The 25,410-nt window shown below is 40.2% G+C and overlaps 1 protein-coding gene across 3 annotated transcripts in view; it reads left to right on the top strand.

The window, feature by feature from the left end:
- LOC135495749 (core-binding factor subunit beta-like) overlaps positions 1 to 25,410 on the top strand; it is a 47,860-nt gene that overhangs the window by 17,239 nt on the left and 5,211 nt on the right. The window contains exons 4-7 of one of the 3 annotated variants that reach the window (XM_064784633.1): positions 5,635 to 5,751; positions 6,470 to 6,589; positions 8,776 to 8,811; positions 13,233 to 13,281. In XM_064784633.1, coding sequence (XP_064640703.1) covers positions 5,635 to 5,751; positions 6,470 to 6,589; positions 8,776 to 8,811; positions 13,233 to 13,247 — 288 coding nt within the window. In that variant the 3' untranslated portion in view covers positions 13,248 to 13,281. The remainder of the gene's footprint in view (positions 1 to 5,634; positions 5,752 to 6,469; positions 6,590 to 8,775; positions 8,812 to 13,232; positions 13,282 to 25,410) is intronic. The other 2 variants (XM_064784634.1, XM_064784632.1) reach the window with 2 other exon arrangements.

Here is a 25,410-nt window from a genome sequence, read left to right on the forward strand (position 1 = left end):
ACAGCACCAGTACGTCACGTATTTGATTTAAATAGGTTTAAAAGTGACTCCCGAGATTTTGACAACAATGGTCTCACAGCGTAGTTTTAGAAGACAAGGATGTGATTCTGGAGAAGGATGTGACGCGACGCTTGAATGAATGTGTCCAGTTATGTCTCGGATACTTATTATCGACGAGAAGTGGGGGTCTGAATAGTCATGTTCGAGAATAAAGGGCCCTCCTGAGAGCAGAGTGTCTTTTCTACTGACATTTATCACTTGCTCATTAAAGAATCGTTAGAGACGTGCCGATTCGTCAAGCTGTGGACAGTCCTCTTCCATGTTTACAAGTGTTTGCTGATGTCGAGAGCAGGCATCGTGACTTCCTGCTCATCTTGTTTCATTAGGTTTGAATTAAATGGTATGTGGGGGATTGCGACAAACGGTTTGGCAATGAGGGAGGTACTGTCCACAATTCACCCTGCTTACCAAGATGAGCCACTGTGGCAATAATGTGTGCCTTTTGCCAAGAATGAATGCTGCTCAACATTGAATGCCCAGTTTGCTTCTCGATTCTTTATTGATTGAATGTCTTTATTCCAGAGGCTTTCCCCTACCCAGCAGCCATGCACCGCATGAAAAACGGAGTTACTCCGATAACATGTCAAGATCAAGGTTGTGTGTTTAGCCTTGAATTTTGAAAAACTGAATAGAATATTTTGACAAGTTTTATGAAATATTGAGAATACAACAGCTCCAAAAACACTTCAGTTGCCTGGCCAAAACCGCCGGCATAACAATGGTTTCCCTAACTGACATGAATGATATTTAAGGGGCCCCACTAACGAAGTGTTGATAAGAAATTGACATTTGACGGGTGAAATGATTATGAAATGAAAATATTAGCAAAAGGGGACAAAGACTATTGACTTTGGTAAACCAAAATCAGGTTTTGACCTTGGTCGGACACGAGCCTTAAAACCAAATACTCAAACAAATTGTCAAAAACAATGCCGCCTGCATCCAAGACCACTTTAGACTTGAAAGAAATATTTTAGCATCTCATAAAAATTTAATTTGACAAAGCCACGGCTTGTCAAAACTGTTGATTGTCAAAATGCAAATTGTACAATTTCGAAAATAGTAATTTTATAACAATTGTGATTTTGGCAAACTTGCTATTGTAATTACTTCGGTCAGTGACAGTCGGTATTCAATTAAAGATGACAGGCATAAGCGGGCACCATTCTTTCAAAACTAACAAGTATTATCAATCACTAAAGAGGTTTCTTTGAGAAAATTATGAAAACATTTTTGTCAGGTCTTTGAGCGTATCGAAACAATGGCAAATTTTCCACCTGATTTTGTGATCCCTGTAACAATAAAACGCGATCGCAGATTCAAATCGGTGTCGGACACCCCATCAAAAGAATCGCAATGAGAGAGAAATCTTGGTAAATAATGAGAAATATAAATACAGGGAGATGCTGATTGTGATAGCAATAGAAGCTGTAGGACGTCATTATTTTGTTCGGTCACTCAAACCTTGATCCATTATTTAAAATATTGAAAACATTCGAGGACAATAATGATAAACTTGAGGAAAACAAGAAGAATTTGTGAGGTGTTTTGATTTTGAAAGGATTGGTCGTTGCTTTATTCTAACATTGATGCCGCTAGGTTTTTAAAGCAGACTTTTTATTTCACCCTTTGTCTTTTATTTAGACAAAGTCTGCCAAATTGACACGGTTTGTCCTTTATTTAGTGACTGTTATTAGTGTGTCCAAGACAATTTTTCTTGGTGGATGGGTCTTATTGTTTTTATTTCTCTTGAAATAGAAATTCTACATGCTTTTGTCTCGTTCATCCTATCGTTTCATACTCACTGCCCAAGATAGCTTCTGATTAACTCTATTGAAACAATTTCTCATCATTGAATGCAGACTGCAGCTCCGGATTTACCAGCTACGCTCTTAGCTGCAATCCCGTGACAATCTGGGCAGTATTTTGATCACGACTTGGCGGTGTTTTCCTTAGCGTTACAGCGGAAATCAGATAACTTCCGTGTGTTGGGTGTGCTTGAAATAAATAATGACAGCAGGGTAGTTAGTTAAGGTAAATTGGGTGATTTGAGATCTTCTCTTAGAAAGAATTTATTGGTATATCTTCCCCTCTCTATTCAAAGCTGTAGAAACTGAAACTGGTATTTTATCATAAATTTGAAAAACCTTGGCACGCTATCACTATTATAATTGACGAGTTGCACTTAGCGTTGAACGCCTTAATAAGCCTGGTTTTACCTCTACTGTCATCCATTATCAACTGACATGATGTAGTTTTACACAAGGGAGGTTAATAGGTATGTTTGAGTACTTTGGGAATAAAGTCATTGCGACAATATCATGCATTTTGTAGTCCAGTTTTCATGATCACATCATGTACAGTAGTTGGTAGTTGCAGTAGTTGTTTGTTGTTGTTGTTAGAAGTATAAGTAAGTAGGGGATTCCAGTAAGGCCGCATCATAGTTTACTGTTAGCAACAACAACAACTCTGGAGACATTTTACACAGAAAAACAGTGGAAATTTTATGACTCTGAGTAACATATCATCTATCAATATCAATATACCACTGTCGCCATTGACGTAAATATAGATAACGCCCGGAGATTTTACTCACAAACCATCACCCCATTTACACCAAACCCACAACATATCAGCACCCACACAATCCGATTTTTATACCTCGAACAGCCCGCGCCACGGGTATATGCTAGTGAGATATAAAGGTGCAGAGTGAAACTCATGAGGCATTTTTTTATTGAGATAAAAATTACAGATATTTTGGGAAAAAAGACCGGTTAGAAGTAGATTGATATTGGCGCTCATCGTTTGTCAGAGAATGATTAATTGCCAACATAAGTGATCAATCATGTTTTGTTCGCTAACGAGTTTTTTTGACAAATTTCCCCCAATGAAAAACGCATCATTGGGTCACCCTTCTTTATGAAATGTTGTGGCTTATTGATTGTTTCCGGCAAGCTTGTGTCGAAAATATTTGTGCGTGTTGCAATTTGGTGGGTTCCTTTGGTAGAGCGCCAAGCTTTCAAAGCGACAATAATCATCACTGGTGCCTGCTAAAAGGAAATTGAACAAAGCATATATACAACACATGTGGATGCCTACATTTTATTCTGAATAATAACGATTAGGTTAATATGCAAATGAGGTCACATTCTAAAAACAATGCAGACCTACTGTAGGGAGTGTCAACTGTTAAGATCCCGTTTGATGGTGATTCACACTCAAGTGATCCAGGAACTGTACTGGTCAGATGTGACAACATCAGAAAATACACGTTCATAAGACTAGAGGTATCTTTAGGAAATTGTAGAATACCGTGCAGCAGAAATGTTACGCGAGACAGGATATCGTAATGAAATGAGCTCATGCCTCAATTCCACAATGAGCAAACACTCACTTAACATTCGTTGGATCTCCTGATTTTAATAACGACAGGCAAATGAGCTGTTCTGAATTATTCATAAATGTTGGCAATGTAAAAATGTGTCATAAAATATCAGCTCTATAGATAGCTGGATCAATATATCACGAAGGGTCATGTATGACAGGGGCCTAGCAACTAACTAGCAATTAAGCCTAGATCTACATTTTAGACCTATGCTTCTCTACAGTGTCTGGGTCAGGCCCAATGTACTTTAAAGGTGCTTTATGGTTCGATATGCACATACTCCATAAACCCTGACCCTTCTCTGGCTGAAAATGTAAAATTGCATCAAAATAACTTTGTCCTTACCACACCCTACCACAACTCCAGGGTTTGTTTATGGGTAAGAACTGTCTTGATCGAAACTTTGTTTGCTGGAACTAGATATACAGTAGAACCTCTCCATCAAGGACATCATTTGGGCTGAGAAATGCTGTCCTTTGGATAATGTTGTGCCCCATCTTTGGCAACAATTATTTCTTGCCATCACTTCTTCACAAAGGGTTAATGATAATTGATAATTTGACATTTGCCAGTTTGTCAAATAAACAGGATGGTACAACCAACAGGACATGGCTGAATAGAAGGCCTTCGATCGCATCCTGCTCTTAACCCCATGGCCCCCACCGCTTCATGTGCAAGTGATTCACTCCTCCCACTCATCCAGTTTTTTTCCAATTCTAAGAATTAGTCGTTCATTCAGAGAGTACTCCTGTACCGGCCAATGAATTTCACAAAACACCTGGATCATTAACCCTATAAGACCCTGTATCACCAAACACAGCTCGGGTCGAGCCGTCATTTCTACAAAAACCTCAGCGAGGTTACTTTGTTTTTGGCCTACATTTCAGCTCCACCTTGTGGTTTTAGGTGGGAAAACCTATACGTCAAGTTCGCTATCAGTCCTGTAAGTAATGAACAGCCCCCTGTGAGAACTAGTCCCTACAGGACCATCATCATTAATACCAACCCCGCATGATCTTCACATATTCGTTTATTAAACACAAAACCTCGCAAAACAACTTTGCATGTGATATCGTTACGCATCAAAAATATCACAGACCAGAAAACTGCGGATATATGTTTGAACTCTACTGTTCATTGATATTTCAAAAAATCAATATACACCGATTTGTTAAACCTATATGTAGCAATGGATGAACTTGTTGGAATTCGAGATAATTCCACAACCTGTGGTTACAAAGAGCTTTGCGGAGAGAAAAAACAGTGTTTGAAAATTATATCTGGTTGTTTTGTATACCTCCCTCTGTAATACAATGATAATGAATATATGATAGAAAGTTCTGGAATAATCTTCATTTTGATTTTACTTCTGGGAGCGGTTTTGCCTTGAGCAATGGATGATAGTGATGCTGTTCTAGCCACAGAGCGACAGAAATACGTTGTAAATTGTTCATGTCGAAATGTGTATTTGTCGATATCAATGCGTTTTATCTTTTTTTCTGTATTTAATCCAATTGCAGAGCGCATTGTGTTGGAGATGTGGTGGCTGGGTAGACCTTAACATCATATGCACTAGGCTTACATTGTTTACTTTGGTTGGTTGAGGAAGGAGTTTTTGGAAATACACTGTATTCTGTTTAAAAGGGCCAGGAATTCTTTTCATATTGGGGCTTTATGTTCCTGGCATTTGGTAAATGGAGCATTGAATTATGTTTAGGAAGGGTATCCGAGTTCTTTGGAAAGGCCTAAAGATTGGTGCATATGTCTACCTGGGTCTAGAAACGCCGAAATATTTTTCTTCCTGACTATTCAAACCAAAGGTGAGCTATTTTTAACAATTTTTTTCATCTCCAAATTTGTTTGGCTGTAGTGGCAATCCTTCATCTGAGTTCAAGACCATTGGGCCTCTTGTTGTCAAGACTTTTTTGTTTTCAGCCTAGTGCCAGACTCTTGGGCCACTAGTTCTCCAATTCTTTTAGGTGTGTTGGTTCTTGTTTTCAGCGAGGTAAATGGCTCTGGAACCTGGCCTCTAGTTCTTCAGCAAGATTATCTAAATTCTCAGAAATTTCTCTACGCTGGAGTACATGTACATTTGAAATATAGTGCCCAAGCTTTCAACTGGGCGTCAGGCTTTTTTCCCAATGATTACTCTGATTGTGACCATATTCCTTGCTTTCTTTCTTCAGGTGCATTTGAAATCACGATTTATAATGAATGGTGTTTGTGTGGCGTGGCGAGGTTGGATAGACCTGCAGCGGTTAGATGGTACAGGGTGCTTAGAATATGATGAAGAAAGGGCGCAGGTGAGTGTAAGCTGTTGTCAGTGGTAACACGAGCAAGTAAATCAAGGGCAGCAGTCGAACAATCGGAAACAAATTATTGCGTATTTGTCAAAAGAGTAAGATTACTATATATACATGTACTGTAAAAGCAGAAAATGTTGAGTTTTTTTTAAAAAAAATTAGACGAAATTTCTTAAAGTTTTTTTAAATGAAATCAATATCGATGTACTTGCACTCGCAAATGTGTAAATAAAATGCCCTCGAAAATATTGCAAGTCACACTTGTTTGTTGGCGACCTAGCTGTAGCTGTTCAACCCTAGGCTATAAGAGAATATACCGGTATCATCAAAATATAGATTTTTTATATCATTATCAACAACTACTGACTGTACAGTATTCATCACTATTTCAATATTGGTTATCGAGTATAGCCGACTGCCAATACACTGCCAATGAATTTTCAGCTGGTTAGAATATACACAACATATCATCAGTCATCTTCCAGAATCTTCTACAGATCAATACATTAAGCACGTTACGTCTACTCAAATATCACACAAACAGTCTTTGTCCTCTAAAAATATTTTTAACAAAAAAAACTTCACCAATCTTATTTTTGCTTTGCAATTGGTAAAATTGATTACCTTTTGTTGTTAGGGATGATCAAAGATGTTTGTGATCAGTAGTTGTGGAAAATACATCCTGTTCCCTCAAAAAAAGACTTTTTGCTTTTTTCAGGTAGAAGATGCTTTATTACGAGAACAAATAGAACAATATAATAGACGGTTACGTGAATTTGAAGAGCGACAACGACAATATCGGGAAGAGCAGGAGCGACAAGCAGAAGCAGAAGCTGAGGTATGTTGATTGACCTTGACGTTTGATTGTGTCCTTGACCTTTGAATGTGACCATGAACTTTGATATGGAAAAGATTCTGGGCAAGTTTAAGTACCAAACTTGGAATTTTGGGGATACAGCCTGGGGGTAGATGCCTCTGTCATATTATTGAATTCTGCTTTGAAAGGGGTGTTAATAATTGATATTTGCTAAGTGTTAATTATTATGATTTTAACGCAGTTTTTTTTCTTTGAGTGGATGACACTTCAAAGAGTCTGAGATTATCAATCAACATTTTACCAAATTATTTGAAATTATGGAAAATATCAGTCATTTCACTCAGTCAGTGTCAGTGATAAAAATAACTCCATTACCTCGCAAAATGTCAAACCAATAATGTACTTTTGAAAATTGATTGAGTAAGCAATATTCTGAATGAAATTCATAGAGGGTCCAGATTAGTTTTTGCATGTAGATGAAATGTAACATGGTGACATAGATACAAGCAGCCGAAGATAATGACATACTGACGGTAAAAAAAACCCTGAACCATCCTTAATTATCTTGGTTCAACATATGGCCAGGTACAAAATCTTTCTTCTATGATGCCCGGCGTTTTCCCATTCTCAATGCAAAAAGATTTCAGTAACGTCTTCATGATAATTTATGATTTTCTCCAAGTGTTCGTCCATCGACTGTCTGCAGTAGCCGGTTGACTCAGCTGGTGTCATTTTTTGTCGATCGCACTTGAATGTGGTGGGCAGTCCTGGTCACGCCCGTGGGCAGCTCCAACCAGCAGTGCTGAGTTTTTCACCAGATTTTTACGAGTCCCTATCCCAGGGGGTGGGTATGCTCGCGGAGCGGGATGATGGAAAGAGAAATCGTCAATCGCAGTCAATTTATATGATGACTATTTTCAGACGGCCTAGGGAGCGCTAAACAATCCGTTTAACAATCTCGCACAATGTCATCGGTACAGCTAGCAGATTGGACCTGTTCTATTAAACAGTTGTCAATCACAATAGCGCTCCAATGTCGTCCGTTAATCGATTTACTCCCTTTTATTAACGACGTGACTGTCCAGTGGAAAGTTCGTCATGTAGACAGCTAACTTATGTGCATTGTTATCGAATATTAATTATGAAGATGAGCCGAGGTTTTCCTGGTCTGCCCCCGACCTTCCTTGTTTTCCCTTCAATTCAATGGTCCCAATATCTGTATGAGCTGGCTTTCTCTGAAATTCTTCTCCTGGTTGGGGGTTGTCTTCAGTTTGTTCCAAGAAGAAAGAGATCCAGATTGCAGTCGAAACAGAAGAACGTTGTCGCATTTCTATCCTCGCGATTTTGGTATTCTTTTCATTCATTCATCAGATACCCAGAATGACTAAGGCTACTCGTGATATATCGGGCGTGGTCTTTTAGTTATAGTGTTCTTGAAGGGCCCAGGCAAGTACATTGAATAGATAGATGCACAAAAATCTGCTGCGACAATCCTATCTCTCCGTTGCATCTGATTCAGGGATAAACTGAGACTCACATTGTGTGATGTCATGTGGGCGTTGCTCTCTCATCGCAAGATGAGCGTGACTCGCATCTGTCATGATGACTCCGTCCCGATCGTCTTGACATCATTATGTTTGGATGACTGAAGCGATGTCGAAAGATTGCCATCTTGATGTCTCAATCTCACTGCATTGACAATATAAATCTGTAAAGGGCAGTCGCTGGTAATTGTTATCTCAATTAAGAGTAAATCATACACAATGAAGAAGAGTTTCTCTCCTGGGTCTTCCGTGTCTTCAGCTTCTTCTTCTTACACTACTTCGTCTTTGTTTTCCTATAATGGGCTTTGTGAAGGCAGGCTCACTTTTTAAGTTTGACCTTCCGCGTCGTTGCTCATCACAATTCATTGGAGCCCAGTTGGACACAAGTCACACTCAATTTTGTTATGCTTATACCTCAGACTACCTCTCCACAAATTCTTTTTTGTTGGTTTTAAAAGCCATTACAAAAAGCCTTATGGACTTCTCAAGTCTTCTGCAATAAAGCAAACAACGGTCAAACAATGAAGGAATATCAAATAACGAAAAAAAGTAGTAGATGATGAAAATAAAACAGCAACATGTTATAATTACTATTAGGGTTTTATGATACATTATTTCCTTAACTGCATGGTGCAATAATGATTTTTCTTTCTTTTTATTAAGCCATTCAGTGGAAGTGCTTTCAATAAGTTAAAAAAGGTAAATTGTCCATTATTTTATATTTCTCAATCGATGTTGAAAAATATTGTCCTTGTATGTTTCTTTATTGGGAAGTCATTGTTTGGTGTTTTTCTTGGTTAAAAGATGTTCTCTTGCATTGATGAAGACATGAAGTTTCCTGTCTTCCTTCTTCGAAAAAAACACAATACCCTCTCTCTGAATGTCAGAAGTCAAACTATTGAATCCAGCACAGCACGTCAAGCTTACGCCCTTGTCGGTATTTGACACAGAAAGTGCTGGCATCATGCATTTTTTATAACGATGGCCTCATAAACGCCAAGAGCGACTCTGTCCCGCTGATGTTCAAATCGTCCCAGGATAACATCCAACCCGCTAATATCGTATTATCTCCTAACGGGGTAATTGGATTTGCGCTCGTGACGCCTTTTATTTGTGACCCGCCATTATTCCTCGGTGCCCTCATACGTCTTGGCGATGATTTGTCGATTTGAATAAATACGCAGCTAATTTCTTATTTGAAATTTTAAACGCATGGTAACATTGTAGGGGTCGCGAACGAGACCTGTATATTAGCGGGATGCTTTTAAAATTCTTATTATTACGACGTATTTTCGCAGCATCTTTCCGGCGACGGGAAGAATAGCTTTAACTTGCTCCGGGTGGGCATTTCCCTCATTGCATCCTTAATCGAATCATCTCTTTTTATTAATGTGATGCACAACGATCTAATAGATTTTTATTAAGAGGCTATTAGATGTAGATTTATCCATCTGACGGATTAATCCTTGTGAGGGTTAGGGGACTTAAACTGAATTTGATAACTGTGTTGGGTAATTTGGTGGGTGACTTAGGAGAAACTCACACCCTAGCACATTTCACCAAGTGCAAAACTCACAGTTTCTCCCCAAAAGTGCAAATTTGTCACAACAGTTTGAAGAAAAAAAATCTAAACATTCCTTTGAGAGCACTTCATTGGCCTGATACGACCTTTGTGTAATCATACCTTTTCGGGAAATTTCTCATACTCTTACTCCAGGGTCTTCCAGTATACGCCTTCCTCTTACACGTTTCTAATCCTTTTTGAAAAGTGCCATTTGAGGTTGCAAGGGGAAAAGGCCTGATTTTCAGGATAGAACTTAACATCGCCAGTATCCTGAAATAGTTGACATCCCTTGCAGTATATTTCACTTTCAACATGACCTGCCAAGAAAATCTTCTAGAGATTAATTAAATTTTATCACCACATAGAGCAATTAACATGGCCAATTATTCGTAAGTGGGATGCAGGTGGTGTCACTGTCACCCTCTCACTTCATCTGATACCAAACAATTCATTAGATTATGGGGCACCCTTTCAAAACAGGGTCATTAACGGATCAGACTCCTTGAGCAAGGGCCCCAAGATCATCACCCAATGACTCTTCGATTGCCCCTTGACAATATGTTACCGACCCTCCGGCATTTCGGCCCTTCTATGTGATAACATTGTAGGTGGAAATTGGTGGCATTATGTTTTTGATCCCTTAGGAAGGATCGAAGATAAATTGATATGTTTGGAGCACCACAGAAAAGACGCTGAAAAATATGTCAGGGTCTTCCCCGCCACCACCTTAGGAATCATGACTGAAAATTGACCAATTATCAACTTGGGGCTTGATGAGTGATTACCCGATTTTTATTCTGTCGCTAGCCAAAATGGACGTCTGATTACAGCCAGCCTGGATCGTACTATCATGTTTGTGCCTACGAGGGTTTTCATATTGTCATATCGGGCTTCCTATGTCAGGACAATTAATCTAGCAGCTTGTGCTCTACCTCTTGATAATGGCTAGCTGCAGGGAGGGTCATGTACAGTTGGGCCCTTTTAACCCCTTTTTGCCTTGCCTGAGATGTTTTTGAAAACATCGCAATCTACAGGAATATGATGATGATAGTGATGAGGACAATTTACCCCCCCCCCCCCAAAAAAAAAAAATGTTGCAAAATGTTAACACGCCATGCAGAACGTGCCGTATCAATAGATTATGGACTTGTTAAAAATATTTCGAGTTAAACAATTAAACTCAAGTTTAACTTTTTTTTCCTTCTTCCTGTAAATTTAAGTTAGTTGTTTCAGGTTGATATAAACATTCATAGGTGTCTTTCAAAAGTCACGGCAGGTTTTGTCTCCTGAATAAACGTCTCGTTTTGGCCAGGAATGTGTGGGCGCAGAACACGATAATGAGGGAAAGAGACAACGGCAGAATCCGTCGAAAGCTGTAGAGTGTGGGTGGACCCTGAGTGCTCGCATGGGCCCCCATTCATCATCCCCTTTACCCCTATTCATCCTGGGTTCCAGCCGGGGCATGGATAATAGCGCTGAGCACAAATGGCGGAGATTTTGGCATTTCGTGTGGATGGATTAAAACTCGTGCTTTTTCTAGCTATTTAAAACAGTGCACTGCATAATGCAAGGCTTTATATTCGCCGTGTGTAGGTTGATGACAAGTTGCTGGCACGCGCCAAGACCCGCTCTCGTGACCAAGATCACGATGCACGAACAATAAAATTTGAGAGGTTGCTTAAAATTTAAGGATAATTGGCTCCGTTGTGGACACTACCGGGGCTACGTAGGAGGGGAATTATGGGAGCACATATGGACGCTGCACTTCGACAATTTTTCATTATTTTCAAATGGATCATTTTCCAAATCCCCAAAATGAAAGTGTGGATTTCGATGATGAAAATTATGCATAAGGTGCTATATTCTGTGTTTTTGTTTTCTTAAAGACATCAGAACAAGAGAGTAAACAAGCTTATAAATTAGATCTGCTCAGATGGAATTCTCGTAGTTTATGTGGGTGGGGGTCATTCTCTTGAGGGCATTAGTGCTAATGATTCATTGTTAGGCACATCACCGGCTTCTAGGGTGCTGAAGGCATTTGTCGGTGTCTAATTAGGTTTTGTCCGACTTGTCACCCAGTTGACGGCCAAGAAGATGTTAAAACAACTTAATTCGCTGTGTGGGTGTACGAATTCTGCACCCTGGCATTTATCCATAAATTGTCTTTCAAATCATCTTCCTACGTAATGACATCAAGTATATCAAGATGTTAATAATGAAAATCTGCCTCTGGCCTAAAAGTTCGCTAAAATCGCGGAGGCGTTTTCTGTTGATTTTTCTGTGTTCCTCTGTTAGAAGAACCTGGATGATTCGGAATTGTCTTCCTAGAAATTGACAAGTTTAAAAGATTTAAAGATACCAAAAACTTTTATTGTTATAACATGGACTGTATTCCTAGGTTTGGACAGATGTAAGCCATGACATGCATCAATATTTCACAGTATTTTATGTGACAGAATCAACCAGAGTGGTTATGAATGATTGTCTTTTTCAAAGAACCCTTCTTGACAACCTTTTAAAATATGCGCTGTTTCACCCAGCATCTCCAGGAAAACCTCTTGAAAGATCAACGTGTTCACATCAGCTTCCAATAATCACCCATCTTGGCTGGAGCACCCAGCATCCGGATAGGAGGACAACCACTTGAAACATGAACAAGTTGAAAGACAAGTCACTGACAAGCTGTAAGCATCCACTCAAGATGTTTTGAATTCTAAACAGCAACACAAAACATCAAATGCCTATCTGTCGGATTCTCAGGCGGCATCTTGCGCCTCGCTTCGCAGGGGGCAGACAAAATTGGGTGCCCATCACCTCGCTGGTCTCCGCTTTGTGTTATACCTGATTGACCTGGGCCTCGATAAAGTATCCCATAATGAACTCAAACTGAACTCATTGTTTACAAACGACTGTTTGAAGTTTTCAAGCTTTCATGTCCCTTGATCCACGGTCGACCAGATGATCTCTATTTTTGGCCAATTTTAAACTCGATTAACCAAATGATGATTCCGCCAATAAATTCTCCACGCATGTGTTGATTTCTCAGTGAATTCTCTTGTTACAGTGGTTCCACCGCCCGCTGGTAGCACGCCGAACTGAATGAGGCAGATTGTAGCAATTTGACCTTAACGCCACCGCATTTTAAAAACGCAGCAGGCCATCTAGGGCGCCAACATTACCCTTTTTGCCGGCACCTGAACAAGTCAGATGTGCCCTTATTGTCCTCGATCAAATTAACCTTAGATTGCCTTTTAATTTGTGAACCACAAGATGGAAGTCTATTGATGCGGTTTGCCGTAACAAATAAAGTTTATTTGACACAGCCAGATGTAAACCAAGTCCTGCTTTGTCATGCCCTCTCAATTATATTTGTTGTTCACTAAAGTAAACCAGCAAAGGCAACAGCATCCAGAAAGAGGAAATTTTCATGTTGAATTATATTTCGACAAAACCACAGTTGTCATTTTATAGATTTATACCTTTAAATTAATTTTGTAATATTTGTTGGAAATGAAAATTGTAGCTAACCACGCCATTACTTTCTGCTTTATTTTAGCGAGGCGTAAATTGAACGGTTTTTGGTTAAAATTCGTGCAAAAGTCAAGGTAAGAGTCGACCTATTTTATCCATGGAAATATGGTTTCATCACACAGCACGTTTTCTACCACTGTATTTGGAATTTTGTATTTTCTTCTTGTTTTTTGTTGTTATTGTTTTGAGTAGTAGCCTATCATGCACCCGAAACCAATCTGTCTATTTTCAATTTCCTTTTATGTGTTCTGGCTTCCTGTTGTCTTTGGCTGGTGGTGACGTGTTGCTTATTTTGTTAGTAGGGAAGGGAGGGGCAGGACGATTGTGGGGATCGATAAATGGCATCAGGTAATCACCTATTGATATTTCGGATCAGACGGGGCATATGCAGAGTGCAGTGCTCATCGCAGGAGTTTCGTTTAAGTTATGACTTGAAGTAAATGAAGGAACTGTGGTTCGCTTGAATTCTCTTGTAAATTCTGGCACCTTACTTTTTATCAGTCAAACACTGCTGAGTAAAATATGGACTATCCGGAGCCTGCGATATTTTTGACAATAACGTCACAGAAATTGGGTGATCAATTTTCAAGCGTGTGTTTACCACCAGCATTTGTTGGCAGGGGTGCCAAGTCGCGCCCTGAGGTCAAACAGTTTGCGAAGCATTTATGATAAGAAGTACATTGAGGTTGCCGCACGAGGGCACAATGCTGAAGGGTTTATGCTATCACCTCGCATGCTGCTGATCGGGGACGCACAATGGGGAGGTCGCCCAAGACAGTTGGGGGTAGATTACCTAATTGTCTGTGAGGAGGCTACTGATACGAATAGCCTGGCACCCTTACCACTGGGTGGAAGTCTGGGGGCCCATTCTTCCCCGAACATGTGACACAAACAACTTCTTGTGAGTCTTCTGCCCTTTCATGCTATGTTTTGTTTGGGAGCAAACATTGGCACACGCGACAACAACTGCCTCATTCATATCCTGGTAAATTATCCCACCGCAAAAATTTTGAATACTTCTGCAGTATTTCACCAGATTTTCATTCAATATTTCTGCGGTCTGGTTTTTTGTTCCTCATGAATATAATAATACCTGTTTTTGTCCCCCATTCATAAAATTATGAATAAAATCTGTGTGTTTCAATTTTTTCATCTTATTTGTCGACTTGGGCCATTGTGTGAGATCAAGTCCGTTTGTCAGGGCGGCCATGTTTGTTGGCCATGTTTATTGTTTACTGTTGTAATTTGACTTCCTGTTACGCCCAGTTCACCTGATGCTGTGTGACGTCTGCATGCTTGTTTAACAACAACAATGCAGTTCTGTCCAGAAGTACCCTTGCCTGCCATCATGCAACACATTTGCACAACGCTGCCTTTTGGAGCTATGTTGAGAGCCTGTTTCATATGCATCCCAAAAACTAGACAACATCCCCACCTCAAAACTCCAATACAGCTTCAAATAAATACATCTGAAGAGTGGGGAAGCACGATATAAATTGGCAAACACCCTAATTACTGTCAGACATTAATACCGAGCATTGATACCTCTGTCAGTCCAATCAAATGCCTGGAGATAGACTAACTTTTAAGAAAGATGACATGCAGAGTGAATCTTCCTCGTTAGGACAAGAAAATGATCAGCTAATTACTTCAAGAGTAAAAGTGTTGTCATGCAATATTACAGAACATGAGACACTCGAGCACGAAACATTCCCGAGGCTCCGGTGACACAAGTTAATGAGGAGGGTCAACAATGGCAAGAAGACCTGATCAAAGTGCAAGCAAGCAATTTGTAAACAGATGAGCAGACGACAGGATGAATTGGCTCTTCATTTACAGGGCGAGACTCTAAATGATGGCGGTCTCACTTTCTCATCTGATTATCTAACATCGATTAGGAAATTTGCTGTGCATAGCCCCGTCGCAGACAAGCAATTTTGGTGCAGCAATGGGCAGTTTTTGAAAAAAAATGCTCAGAGATTGCAAATGGGAACTAATAAAAAGTACGAGAATTATCAATGTAATGCATTTGGCATTAAATTTCGCAGCAGTCACTATTTTTAGTCTACTGCCTATTTCAAATGAGCAAATTTTCCAACTCTGAGCATCGTGAAAATTATAGGGTTTACAGCATTTGACAGGGTGGAACAAAATGGTCTAAGGTCACATATAATTGTATTTGTCCATCAGAAGTTGATTGTGTGCTACTGTGCATTGACATACACATAGATGTTCAGCATCTACTGTGATTCTGATCAACCTAACATGAAATGATGCCATGTTTGATAACTGATCGTCTTAGCTGCAAAAGACAGATGTGAATTGTAAAGATGCGTTGGTGTCCATCCTGTTTGTGGTACCAGTGACCCATCCTTTCGACCCCATGAGGCATTCAAAGAACAATGGCCTCAGGGGAGGGAGTCGCCTTGACCACACCAAGTTATTATTTTTCAACAATTATTTCGTGAAATTTTACCAACACTTTGAAATTATAATAGTAGCCCAATATTCTCAGTGCTGTATTTCAGTAGCTGTAATTTTAGTTCCCTCTGTAATTTTAGATCCCTCTTGAAATAATTTGGACCACCAAGTTGATGGAATCGTGAAGATGAAATTTCAGTTTTGATGGGTCATAGCCAAACAGGGGCTGCTGCGGACTAGTGTCACAGACTCTCAGCTAGTGGGCAAGTGGTCCCTGGTTTAGATTCCTTGACCGGTGTGAGACTCGAGGCAGATCACTTTGGCTAACTTTTCTTACTCCACCGAGTGTATGAATGCGTACGGGTCAGAAATGCTCAGGTTGTATAGTCTAGATTGAGCAGCTCATTTGAGGTTTATTGTTTTCAGGATAGAGGGTTAAATGGTGAAGTTGGATGATGACCTCTGCCGTGGTTGATATCAGATTATAAACTCCAACTTTTAAGTGCAAATCTTAGCCTATTAACCAGCTGCATTCGGTTGAGATGACAATGCAATACAAGCTCATCAAACTGTCATAAGCTTCCATCTACATCCTAATAGCCCTCATCTCTAAAGGACCACAAATCAATTTCAAATTAGCTCAGAATCAACGAGTGAAATAGTATTAAAAGATGAAAATAGTTGACCTAGTTTTGATAAGAAGATTTAACGATTTGAGTTAAAAACTACAAGAAATGTTAAAAGTGTATGTTAGGTAAAGCATTATTGTAAACTATGTCTATTTTAATGTCATTGTTTGTCATTCGAAAGGAATGAAATGATTATGCACGTGCATGTTCCTGTATTTCATATAGCGGCAAATTGTGGTGAAACAAATCTGATGTGATATCGTTCACCCGATAAATTGTTCCGTTTGTTAACAGTCAGATTAAAAGGAAATATGGTCAATTCTTGACAAATTAGTTTTATTGAATGAGTGCGAGACTCACCGTCATTGACAGGACGTTTACCCGGCCAGAAGTTGCCACACTGGTCAGTATTGTTCCACCGTGCGCCCAATTGGGAACAAAATGCACGGACACTTCCGATATCCATTAATCTTTTCGATGGCGTTAGTGGCAACCACCTCCGTCAGCCCACACGCCCGGCCCTGCTGCCCAGCTCGCCCTGTAATTACCGGCGAACAATTGACCAGTATGGCCAGTGTCCCCCGCGGTTCTCTGCAACGGTACACCCACAATTTTGTACCTTAGGTCCCCCAGGGCGTCTTTAACCGACCAGTGGCCACTTGGTTGTGACACCAGGTCACAATTCTCCCCATGCTTCCATCCACCCAAGACAGCCACCTATCATCCCGGTACAGGTGTTCATACACGTGCCCATTTTTTCAGTCGGCAGAGATTTCCAGATCTTCGGACCTTTTCTGCGCTCATCTAATTAATTCTGATTGGTTGACCACAAGGACATGAGAGCCAACCATTCTAAACTGACCATGCGGATGCAAAAACATTATGATTTTATCTTTGAGGTTTAGTGGTCTTCCTTGACATGCGTTTTTTTTTCAATTCCTTCATTCGTGTGTAAAATTGAATGTTTTATGAGAGGTCTCCTAGAAAAGATTTGATCCTGTGGTTAAAACTTTCATTAGTTCGTTGGTAGAATGGTCTCTCCTAGGGATTACGGGACCTATCTCACGAAAGAAAAATGATTAGATTGAGGATCGTGGTTCAGTCTTATGTCTTGGAGAAAAATTGGTTAGTAATTTCTCAGCCGCGATTGTGTACTGGTAAAAGCATCAGACAGGTTTTGGGCTCGCACCCAAAACTGATACAGGTCAGGTGAGCACTGTGTTAGTGGGTCCAAGTTACTCCGGCTTGCAAAGACTTATATTAGGCTGAAGGCTTTTGTGAATGAAATATTAGGTACCTCGCAAACAGGCAGTTTTTATCGCTGCAACATGTGACAATTATTACTGCGATGAGTGATAAAAAGATTGCTCAACTGCGGATAAAACCGGTAATGGCCGGGTTTGATGTTGATTGCAGGTTCGGTGATCACAGATTCTTGTTGAAGGCACCTGCGATGACAAACACAAACCATGGATTGTTGGTCACAAGCGATCATTATCGCAGGTCATGTCGACAAAAAGCGCTCGTTTGCGGGGGCGCTTTGACATTATTTGTGAATGTCCAAAACATTAGTGTCAATGGGACAGGCTCTTTTAAGAGTACATCTGTCACCTGCCATGGACACCGTTTCAAAAATTGAGCATCATAGCATCCTTGTCAATGAAATATCCCATTGATATCAGTATGTGTGGGAGTCGGGAGGACCAAATGACAATCGTCGTTTTGTTACACGGTTTGGTTGCGGAGACAAAAAAGAGGATGTGAATATGTCCGTTTCCCCGAATCGACAAATTTGAGGAGTGCTGTAATAATGGCGTCATAATACGTACAATTAGATTTGTTACAATTGGATTCGTCCTCGTTAAAGGTTATAATTCATATCATCTTTACAACATTTTTAATTTCGTTCTTAAATTTGGAGCTAATGACCTACTTTATAAAGGTCAACATTCAAATGACAACTAAATCACCACTCCCTGGTTTTATTTAGAATCGTTTACTCTTTGAACATGTTTGAAGTTATGTGCACCTTTTGATGCATGTTTGCAAGTTTAGGGGAAATGCCTTTGGCAATCGATTTGAAATTGCATAAAATTGGTTTGATGCAAAGATAGCATTATACAACATGTTGCCCTCGAAGATATCATTGTGAAACCGCTTGATTTACTGAGATTGTCAGCATCGCTTATGTCAAGAGAGAATAAAGACTGTTCTTTTTGTATTCTTGGTTATATTCAACAGACCAACAAAGATGACAGCGGTCGTGGACTAACTGCGTCCACGATGAAAATAAGAAAAGGTTTTTGATGTGGATAAATTCAATTTACTTTCAACTAACTTTCTTGCATGCACAGATGTGGGGCTGGTTCCATTCTGACAAACCTGCCCAATATTTCAACCTGCTCTAAAACACAATTCACAGAATTTTCCTTTTATTCAACACCACTCTCTACAGAACTGTTCTGGCAATCTTATTAAATATTCCCGTTAAAAAAATTGTGAAATTTTCCGTGAAATTTCACATTTTCTGCAAAGTGTTGCTCTTTGTTGCAATCAATCCGTACAAAATATCAACCAACTCAGCCAAACTCGTGCCTTTGTTCGTCAATTTAACTTCTGAAATAAATCTTTGTTGTTTCTTTAATCTGGTCGAAATTGGGCGGAATGCACCCAAAAAGCGCCAATTGTCCTTGATATACAAATGCATTGTGGGTCACCTGAAGTATCAAACAGCGTCTTTCTCGCAATCTTTCTTTCGTTACTTATGCTTTTGTGGCAAGGAACCGTGTGTGCCTTTGTCTAAAAACAACAAAACAAATTGAATTTGTCGAACTTTACATCATTTCAAGCAAACTTGTTCTGCTACTTAATAGCTTGTAAACAGTTTGTTTCAGTTTCAATATATCAAAATTTACTCTATCCAATAAATATCCTACTAAATCCTGTGATTATGTCATCTAATTTGTTAGACTTTTTATCCAATATTGATGCAGATCTATAACGCGGTTGTGTAAATTTTAGTAACAGATGTTTTCATAGCTTTGTCACCACATTAGTGTTTAATCTCAAGAAGCTATGCTGGACCCTCCCCCTGTATGCTATAAGTAAGAGCAGCGCAGTGAGTAAAGATCTTAACCAATCCGTCATGATCAGTTCACGTCGGAATATCTTTTCTCACGGGTGGAGCAATGTAAGCTGGCAAAACACGTCCACGATTTCATTTCAATGAAAAGTCTTTCAAACCGCGGCAGGGCTTAGTGGTCGTACTGCGGTGGCAGAGTGGCACGTTTTTCGCGGCCAACGTTCATAATAGCTCGCAATCGGTTGCATTAGAATATCCTCTCTTACACCCCAAGACTAATGAGGCAGCAAACGGAGGGCCGGCCCCCGACCAGTTTCGACCCTGTGTTGGCATAGTTACCCTGCAAACTTTCCAGAATCATGTAGTAATTAAGAAAGGGTCTTTAGGCTGTCATGAACACAATGAAAAGGGTTTCAGAAATGGGCAACATGTAGTCGGTACTCTATTAAGTTGTGTACATAGTATCCGTAACTTATTACCTCCAATGTTTGACTTGTATTATCAGCCCTAGGGGGAGGGCTCTAAGAAGTATTCGAGCTATTTAATAATAGACAAGTTATCAGTGGTTAAGGAGCCAAGTCTGATGTCGTAAGAATTTCATAACAATGAAACCCTAGCGCACATATTCAAAATGCTAATTTAAAGTTGTCTTGATTATCAAGGATTTAAAAGTGACACAAAAGGTGTACTTAATCAGTGAATGGTTGCCAACTGGTAAAAAAACTCATAGTTTCATTTTGGTGTCTTTTGGTTAAGTTTGACGTGTCACAGTGGAGAATTTGACACCTCAATCTGGCCTGTCATATGATGACAATAACTTGATGGGGTCCGTGGTCTATTCTGCTGCTATTAAGTGCGCATTTCGGGAGGTAGTTATAAAGAGATATCATCCCACAAGGTGTCGTTTTGGACAGTTTCAATTTCCATATTGCTGTTTGACCGCAGAAATTTCCCCTAACATGCTAAGAATTATTGACATAAGGTTTCTTGAACTATCCAAGCCATTTTTTCAAGCACATTCTTTCTTCTGAAACTCGGATAAGCTAAGTAACCATCACAAATCCTGAATTGAATTCAAAATGGCTGCCAAAATCCAAAATGGCCGTCAATTTACCCTTAATTCCTGATAAATCCTCTCTGGTGAATAAAAAAACTCAATTACTATACAGTTTGTAAAAAATACCAGGAGCAATGGCACCAAGTCTTCCCCTCAGTCTCAGTTGTCAAGATGACAAATTTGGAACGTTTAAATTTGGAATGTTTAGCGACAAAGGTCCAGACGCATAAGTCTGAGAGAAGAAACTACCCACAGCTCGACTATCCGAGTTTGTATTATTTTCTTCATGACTGCACAAAAAATATTGCAATGTTTTGTGAGGCCACTTTGCCTTTTTTGAAGTGATCAGGGCACTACAAGCTCACATCTGGACCGATTGTCAAAAACAAAATGTTTCAGAGTAGAGTGATTAATTGAATAGGTTTGGCGGGTATTAATTAGGTTAATTTGTTTCAGGACAGGATTATATCATTTGTGGGGTTTCGGCTAGTCTAAAACACTATCTGATAGGGTAAGAATCTTCAGTGATACATGCTATTGCTCTGTCAATGAAGCTAAGGAATAACCAAGCGTTATAGATGAATCTTGTTCAATTAAATCCGTGGGTCATTTTGCTTAACATCATTTCCACAATGTTTCGTTTCTCCACGCTCAGGTCGACAACCGCTTCACTCGTATCTTATTTCACGAGAATTCGTCTAAGTTTCTGTCGACTCCCTCCCATATCGACGCCGTTAATAATAGATGATACTCTATCCGTATAAGTTCAAGTGTCATGCCATCCCCATTCATCTCGCAGCATCTTCTAACTAAGCTGCTCATCGCTAATTTGCACGTTAAGACGCCACGACACCTCTGAGATAAGCATCTTTTTGAGGAATGAGCGTTTTCGGATCGCTTTGTGAGAAATCCTTTGAAAAAACCAGCTTATTACTGCATGGGATTTTGTAATAATTGGTTATTGTTTCTTTTTGGTCATCTTTGATTTTACCTGGCCTTGCAAGCTTATGGGGTCATTCTTTAAGTTTTGTATAAAAATACGTTAATGTATCGGTGGCACTGAAATATAGGCCGAAGTTGAGGCACCTTGCTGAGGACAGCTCTACCCGAGTATTGTTTGGTCAGACAACTAATGCTGATACTGAGGTATCAATTTCTATTTTAAAACACCTCAAACTACTATTTTGACTAACCACAGTGGTTCTGATTGCCCGACCGTGACCTCTGCCACCAAAACAAGGCACCATGTATCATACAACGGTGGTATACTTTAACCAGGGCGTTTTAGAATATAAAACGTACCAGTCGTAATTAATTGTAAAGCGTCCACAGCAGCCGCTGAATGGCAATAAACCACAGGCTGACGGCACTTAACACAAATTGTGGATCCTTGATCTCGCGTCCCGGCATCCACCGTAGATCCTTCAAAACGTGTATCAAAATAAAATCAAAACCTCAGGAGGCACTCAACTGGCAAGAATCTTAAGGCGAGTAAAATCTGAGGGTGGGGTTGGCACAGAATCAAGAGAGGAGTAATATAATGAGATGATAAATCTCCTTATCTCATGACTCAAGTTTTTTAGTCGTTCATTATTGCAAAAGATCAGGAACCCAAACTGCTTTTTTATGAAATCATTAACACTTTTTAGTTTGATTAAGGCAAAAATCAGAGTGTTTCACTCAATGCTGAGCTGTTGGAAAATTCCTCCCGTGATTTTTATCCAAACAATGTGCCACTATGCCAGTGGTGCAAATTCTGTGTTTTGGTTAGGGGTCCCATCTGGGCCGGAGTCATTTCCCCTGCTATACCACAACTTCACAAATAGTGACGAAAACCTAGTCAAAGTCGGTATGAATATAAGTTTTATTGGGGCAGGTTATGATGGGTTTATTATTGGGGGCTGACAGCTTGAAGGGTGATGGTGCCACCAGGAAGAAGCCATAGAAGTGGAGGGTGGTACAATTTAATTGCGTCTCCGTTTATGGTTTGCGACTGACAAGAGCGGGAGTAATAAAATGTTCATACTCAGGCTCTTGTAGAACTTTAAAGTTAACCCTCTAGGCCTGGTCGCTCAAGCGGCGTGAGCGGTAATGTTGGTAAGTCGAAAAAAGATAACACTTTGTTTAGCTAACACTAGTGTTTGTCTCGATTAATTGGGTCCTGCAACATTACGCCCTTCAGAATGTTTTCTCCCTTTTTGAAGACCAAAGCAACATGGACAGCCTAGCATCCCAAATTATCCACGAATTCAATGTTTGGGTCAATGTGAATTCTTAAAACAATATCCTGCCTCTGTGGCTATGGCCAAATTCTCCCTTTCACCATTCAGTGAATTTGACGATCTGGCATTACAAATTATCCACGAATTCCATGTTTGGGTCAATGTGAATTCTCAAAACAATATCCTGCCTCTGTGGCTAGGGCCATATAACAATACCAGACTCTGTGCCTAGGGCAATATAACAATACCTGACTCTGCGGGCAAGGCGATATAACAATACCAGACTCTACGGGCAAGGCGATATAACAATACCAAGCTCTACGGGCAAGGCGATATAATAATACCAAACACTACGGGCAAGGCGATATAACAATACCAGACTCTGTGGGCAAGGAGATATAACAATACCAAACTCTACGGGCAAGGCGATATAACAATAACAGACTCTGTGGCAAGGCAATATAACAATACCAAACTCTACGGGCAAGGCGATATAACAATACCAGACTCTGTGGGCAAGGTGATATAACAATACCAAACTCTACGGGCAAGGCGATATAACAATACCTGACTCTGTGAGCAAGGCGATATAACAATACCTGACTCTGTGGGCAAGGCGATATAACAATACCAGACTCTGTGGGCAAGGCGATAAAACAATATCTGACTCTGTGGCTAGAGCCATAAAACAATACCTGACTCTGTGGCAAGAACATAAAGCAATATCTAATACTATGGCTAGAGCCATAAAACAATAACTTACTCTATGGCTAGAGTCATAAAACAATACCTGACTCCCTGGCTAGGGCCATATAACAATACCTGACTCTGTGGCTAGGGCCATAAAACAATACCTGACTCTGTGGCTAGGGCCATAAAACAATACCTGACTCTGTGGCTAGGGCCAAAAAACAATACCTGACTCTGTGGCTAGGGCCATAAAACAATACCTGACTCTGTGGCTAGGGCCATATGACAATACCAGACTCTGTGGCTAGGGCCAAAAACAATACCTGATTCTGTGGGCAAGGCGATATAAGAATACCAGACTCTACGGGCAAGGCGATATAACAATACCAAACTCTACGGGCAAGGCGATATAACAATACCAAACTCTACGGGCAAGGCGATATAACAATACCAAACTCTACGGGCAAGGCGATATAACAATATCAAACTCTACGGGCAAGGCGATATAACAATACCAAACTCTACAGGCAAGGCGATATAACAATACCAAACTCTACGGGCAAGGCGATATAACAATACCAAACTCTACAGGCAAGGCGATATAACAATACCAAACCCTACGGGCAAGGCGATATAACAATACCAAACTCTACGAGCAAGGCGATATAACAATACCAAACTCTACGGGCAAGGCGATATAACAATACCAAACTCTACGGGCAAGGTGATATAACAATACCAGACTCTACGGGCAAGGCGATATAACAATACCAAACTCTACGGGCAAGGCAATATAACAATACCAGACTCTGTGGGCAAGGTGATATAACAATACCAAACTCTACGGGCAAGGCGATATAACAATACCAGACTCTACGGGCAAGGCAATATAACAATACCAAACTCTACGGGCAAGGCAATATAACAATACCAGACTCTATGGGTAAGGCGATATAACAATACCAAACTCTACGGGCAAGGCAATATAACAACACCAAACTCTACGGGCAAGGCGATATAACAATACCAAACTCTACGGGCAAGGCGATATAACAATACCTGACTCTGTGGGCAAGGAGATATAGCAATACCTGACTCTGTGGGCAAGGTGATATAACAATAACAGACTCTGTGGGCAAGGCGATAAAATGATATCTGACTCTGTGGCTAGAGCCATAAAACAATACCTGACTCTGTGGCAAGGCCATAAAACAATATCCGACTCTGTGGCTAGAGCCATAAAACAATACCTGACTCTGTGGCTAGGGCCATAAAACAATATCTGACTCTGTGGCTAGGGCCATATGACAATACCAGACTGTGGCTAGGGCCATCAAACAATAGTGACTCTGTGGCTAGGGTCATAAAACAATACCTGACTCTGTGGTTAGGGCCATAAAACAATAGTGACTCTGTGGCTAGGGCATTAAAACAATAGTGACTCTGTGGTTAGGGCCATATAACAAATACCTGACTCTGTAGCTAGAGCCATATAACAATACCAGATGCTGTGGATAGGGCCACATAACAATATCTGATTCTGTGGCTGGTGCCATATTCTCCCTTTCACCATTCAGTGACCCATTGACTACAATCATGAATTGGTCAACTGAGCACATCAGATTTCTGTGAATTTTAACCCTTGCTTCTTCAAGATGGTGTCAACCTGCTGTACCAAAGATTGCTCGGAGGCCTCTTAATCACCATTAGTTAATCAGGGTCAAAGGTTCCAATTTTGTGCCCATTATCTTTTTTCTAATTTCTAAAGCTTGCTAATCTGTCCGTGACAGGCCCAAACCAGTTTTGTCCTTTTCATGTCAGAGTTATTTATTGTTTCTGACCTATAATACGAAACTCTAGAAATTCAGGAGCAATCTGATTTTACCCAGCATGCTGCTGAAGCCCCGTGTGCCAGGGATCACCTTCACGCCACGAAGCACAGCAGGGGGTGTCGCTGTCATCTTTTGCATGATGTACTAAACAATTAACCTTTTTTGGCGCCTCGTTTTTATCCCCGCTGCACAGAATATTATGACTTATCGGGCGTTTGACATTCTTTTTGCTTATCGGGGCACATTAGGTGGGAAGTTAAGACTGGAATA

The sequence above is a fragment of the Lineus longissimus genome, chromosome 11, assembly GCF_910592395.1.
Source record: "Lineus longissimus chromosome 11, tnLinLong1.2, whole genome shotgun sequence".
Taxonomy (NCBI): domain Eukaryota; kingdom Metazoa; phylum Nemertea; class Pilidiophora; order Heteronemertea; family Lineidae; genus Lineus; species Lineus longissimus.